The 5,594-nt window shown below is 32.5% G+C and overlaps 1 protein-coding gene across 1 annotated transcript; it reads left to right on the forward strand.

The window, feature by feature from the left end:
- Window positions 1-253: 253 nt before the first annotated feature.
- Window positions 254-4,642, forward strand: LOC138856612 (uncharacterized). The gene is made up of 4 exons (XM_070107611.1): window positions 254-1,439; window positions 2,005-2,796; window positions 3,097-3,483; window positions 3,846-4,642. Exons 1-4 carry the CDS (start codon window positions 254-256, stop codon window positions 4,640-4,642), a joined length of 3,162 nt encoding a protein of 1,053 aa, XP_069963712.1.
- The last annotated feature ends 952 nt before the right edge of the window (window positions 4,643-5,594 follow it).

Below are 5,594 nucleotides of genomic sequence, written 5' to 3' on the forward strand. Positions count from 1 at the left end.
GTTTAATAACGAAATATATTGATATGGACAAATAGTATTTTCCTCAGGTTAAGTTCAAATGTAAGTAACGCTTTTGTAGTCACCGAAAACATTTTCCGTAAAAAAAACCAAATTCATTCAATAGAGTCGATATTCAATTCTTTCTAAGAAATTATATTGTTATAATCTATACCTATAAAATTCTTTGTCTGTCTGTTCACAGAAAACTATCAATAAAATTAAAAAATTACGCACATAAATTTGTGAACTAGCTATGCCTAGAAAAAAGTCAAATCTTTCGAAGAACACTAATAAAGCAAGAAAAATACAATCCATTCGAGCTACTGAGTCTGAAGCGGTCAGATGTCAACGATTAGAAGAAGATCGCAAACGACATGCAATAACTCGAATGCAAGAATCACATGAATTTAAAAAACAGCGATTACAAGATGATCGTATACGACATGCAAATACACGAAATCAAGAGTCAGATGAATCAAGAGAACATCGACTACAAGACGATCGTAGACGACATGCAAATACACGAAATCAAGAGTCAGATCAATCTAGATCACGACGCCTTAGAAATGATCAAATAAGAAAAACTACTGGACGTAATAGTCTATGGCAAGGTAAATATAATAGCGGATTTGAATATGATCCCAATGTAAGTTATTCCACTGAAGCAGAAATTGGTTCAATGACTGACGTGTGCAAGTATTGTAAAGCTTTGAAATGGAAAGAAGAATCAACTGGTATTTGTTGTTCTGGAGGAAAAGTACGTCTAGATCCAATTGAGCAGCCACCTGAACCACTTCAATCATTATTGTGCGGTGATCACATATATTCGCAGCATTTTCTTAACAACTTTCGACGTTTTAATTCTGCCTTCCAAATGACATCATTTGGTGCAAAAGAAGTAAATGAAGGGAATTTTATGCCAACGTTTAAAGTGCAAGGACAAGTGTATCACTTAATCGGTTCCCTTCTCCCAAAGAATAATCAGCGAGAATCATTCTTACTAATATATTTTCTTAGTGATTATAAGCAGCAAAGGGATACGAGATTACATCATTTTCCAGTTCTGAATGCTTCGTTGCTAGAGTGCTTACAGTCAATGCTTGATGAAACGAATCCTTACGTCCGTGATTTCAAAACGGCGCTTCAGTTATTCCCAACTGACTCAAATGAATGTAATTACAAAATTCTTATAAATGTGGATCATCGTCCATCAACAGAGCATAGAGGTCGCCATAATGAACCAGCAACAAACGAAGTGTCTATACTCTTGGTAGATCAACAATGTGATAAACGAGATATTATACTTCATAGAAAAAATGACAGTTTGCAAAGAATTGCAGAAACGCATAGATCATATGATGCATTACAATATCCACTCATGTTTGTTCGTGGTGAGGACGGATACCATATCACAATTAATCAAGTTAATCCCAATACAGGTAGAACAGTTTTCAATAAAAAAGTTTCCGCACTACAATATTATTGCTACCGATTAATGATTCGAAAAAACGAATACAATCATTTACATCAGTACAAACAATTATTTAATCAATACATAGTAGATGTATATGCAAAAATTGAAACAGAAAGACTATTGTATTTTCGATGTAATCAGAAAAAACTCAGAGTCGAAAATTATATTCACCTACGAGATGCTTTGAATCAAAATGAAGATGCGGATAATTTAGGACGGTTGGTTATTTTGCCCTCATCTTTCACGGGAGGACCTCGGTACATGCATGAACGTACACAAGATGCATTCTGTTATGTTAGAAAGTATGGACGGCCTGATCTATTTATAACTTTTACAACAAATCCTAAATGGGATGAAATCACTTGTGAATTATTCACGGGACAATTAGCTTCCGATCGTCATGACATAGTGTCGAGAGTTTTTAAATCTTTTAGTTAAAGGAAAAATTTTTGGTTCTGTCCGCTGTTATATGTACAGTATTGAATGGCAAAAACGTGGATTACCACATGCTCATATTTTAATATGATTAGAAATAAAAATTACAGCAGAACAAATTGATGATGTTATTTCTGCAGAATTGCCAGATAAAGAAGATGATCCCGAATTATTTGAAATTGTAAAAACGCATATGGTGCATGGTCCATGTGGCGCTCATAATCCACAGTGTCCATGTATGAAAAATGGTATCTGTTGTAAGAAGTTTCCAAAGACGTTTACAACAGAAACTGTCACAGGTGAAGATGGATACCCATTTTATAGACGTCGATCACCTAAAAATGGCGGCAGACAAGCATCAATTCAGTCACGGACGAAGACTTTTAATATCGACAATCGGTGGATTGTTCCTTTTTCACCAGTATTATTACGAGCATTTAAGGCACATATCAATGTCGAACTTTGCAATAGTGTCAAGTCTATAAAGTATATAGGCAAAAACGTCAATAAAGGTTCAGACTTAGCTATATTCAGTGTACAAAATGATAAAGATGAAATAACTTCATATCAAAATGGAAGATACATTAGTACTTCTGAAGCAGTATGGCGTATGCTATCGTTTTCTATTCATGAACGCTTTCCACCAGTTACACACTTAGATGTACATTTGGAAAATGGTCAAAGAGTTTACTTTGATCCAAGTAATATCCAAGAAGCAATGGACAATCCAAAAAATACAACATTGATGGCATTTTTCAAGTTATGTCAGAGCGACGAATTCGCAACTACCTTACTTTATGAAGAGGTACCAGCTTACTATACATTTAACAAGAACAATGGAACGTTTCAACGGCGACGCCGTGGTACTCCTGTCAATAATTATCCTGGTATTTTTCATGAGCATACTCTTGGAAGAGTTTATACAGTACACCCAAACAATCAAGAATGCTATTATCTACGAATGTTATTGTATATTGTCAGAGGTCCAACTTCATTTGAAAAATTAAGAACAGTAAACGGTATCGTATATCCAACATATCAAGCAGCATGTTTAGCTCTTGGTTTATTAGAAAATGATAATCACTGGCACGATACATTAGCAGATGCCACGATAAGCAGCAGTGCGTCTAAGCTGCGCGAATTATTCGCTATCATATTGGTTTTTTGCAATACTTCTTATCCACTAGAATTATGGAATAAGTTCAAAAGTCACTTTATGGATGATTTTAGAAGAAATCTTGAACGTCAATACCCAGATGCTGATATAAATTCTTATATTGATGATAAAACTAATCGTGCACTTCTTGCATTACAAAACGTAGTACTGTCAATAGGTGGAAACACCATTGATCATTATGGTTTACCATCTCCATATTTAGTTGACGAATCTATTAATACATTAAATAGAGAATATATTGAGCAAACTAATTTCAATCCAATTGAACTTCAACATACGATAAATAATAATGAACCAAAATTAAATAATGAACAAAATCAAATCTATCAACTTATTATCGAAAAAGTAAATACAAATGATGGAGGTGTATATTTTTTAGATGCTCCAGGTGGTACTGGTAAAACATTTTTGATTAACCTTATATTAGCAAAAATAAGCTCAGAGAAGAAAATTGCTATAGCGGTAGCATCATCAGGAATAGCTGCAACTCTTCTTCCCGGAGGGAAAACAGCCCATTCTATGTTCAAGATTCCTATAGAAGTTATTCATATGGAAAATCCAGTATATCAAAAAATAGTTATAAAGCCAAAGTTTTACAAGATTGTGTTTTTGTTGTATGGGATGAATGCACTATGGCCAACAAAGTATCTATTGAAGCAGTGAATAGAACAATGAAAGACTTAAAAAATAAGAATCAATTATTTGGTGGAGTAGTATTTTTATTTGCAGGAGATTTTAGACAAACATTATCTGTTATAGCTAAAGGCACACGAGCAGATGAGGTTAATGCATGTTTGAACCGTTCAGTACTATGGAATAATATCGAGAAGCTTCATCTAAAAGAAAATATGAGAGCACAATCCAGTGGCGCAGAATTTTGTAAAATTCTCCTAGATATTGGCGAAGGAAAATATCCAGAAATAAATTCTAACCACGACATTGAAATCCCATCTGCTCTCTGTCATGTCGTTGCCGATACTCAAACTTTAAAATCAGATATTTATGACGATATTCTCAATCTAATCTCCAAAGAAGATTCGTGGTTGTGCGAGAGATCTATATTAGCACCAAGAAATGATCGAGTATCGTTACTTAATACGCTTATATTGGAAAAGATTCCTGTCAATTCAACAACATATTTATCTATAAACACAATATGTCAATCAGAACAAGCCGTGCGAAATTTAAATCCACCAAAACTCTGCAATGGAACGAGATTACGAGTAATTTCTCTACAAAAAAATATCATCGAAGCAGTAGTTATGACTGGTTATGGTAAAGGCGAAACAGTATTTATACCTAGAATACCTATCATTCCATCAAATTATCCATTTCAATTCAAAAGATTACAATTTCCAATTGATGTTAGCTTTGCAATGACAATTAATAAATCGCAAGGTCAAACTTTAAAGAAAACTGGTATTGATTTGAGTCAAGGATGCTTTAGTCATGGACAATTATATGTTGCATGTTCACGTGTAAGTGATGCCTCAAATATTGTTATGTTAACAAATGATAACTGTACACCTAATATTATTTATAAGGAGGCATTATAATAAGTTTATTATAATCATTTTTGAAGTTTTTATAAGTTTATAAATATATATATCCTATCTATTTGTTTTTATTTTTATTGTTTTTATGTTTTTATTTAAATAGCATATAGATTTAATTGAAAGTGAAAAAATTTATATTTTATTTTGTAAATTGTATAGATTATTTAAGTTATGTAATTAAAAAAATTATATGAGCTATAAAAAAACCATTTTTTTAACTTTTTTAAAAACAATACGTATCTCTAAAAAACACGTTTTAACTTATACTTAATTGTTTAATTTATTCATAATAAAAAACAAAATGCGTACCATTGATAAATACACATAAAATTTTTCTTTATTATTACAAGGTAGTACATGTCGTTAATTGTTCATTTAAACTATTAAATCATAATTTATTCATAAAAATTGGATAGTTCTAACTCGGACAAAGTCGCGGGTTTCAGCTATAGGTAATAGTTTTACGAACGATTATGCATCATTTGTATTGAAATTGACACGGACTAAATATGAATGTCACGAATTTTGGAGAGATTATTCAAGGATTTGCAACAACGCAGACGAAGTGGCGGGTATCAGCTAGTATATATATAATAATCAGTTAAGTGTTTGCTTTCGTTTATTAACAATGGAATGGGGAGCTAAAGAAAATTGTATTGCGGTAATTATTTTACATAAGTGTGGAAAAAGAAAATTTATTCTTCGACGTCATTTATAACTAAAGTAATGCATTTGTTGTAAGGGTCATCCAACATTTCGATACCGGTCCGATTGTGTAAGGTAAAGTGCGATTTGATTTTGTGAAACTTAAAACGGGACTCATAAACATATATTTTTAGAGCAATGTCTAAAGATTTCAAAAAAAATGTTTTACATTATGAAAAATAAAAATTTAATTAACTTTTGGTAGCTCCCGTAAGTCGCGTCACCACTCATCGGAATTGGCGTAAAA

The sequence above is a fragment of the Bactrocera oleae genome, chromosome 2 (genome assembly GCF_042242935.1).
Source record: "Bactrocera oleae isolate idBacOlea1 chromosome 2, idBacOlea1, whole genome shotgun sequence".
Classification (NCBI taxonomy): Eukaryota; Metazoa; Arthropoda; class Insecta; order Diptera; family Tephritidae; genus Bactrocera; species Bactrocera oleae.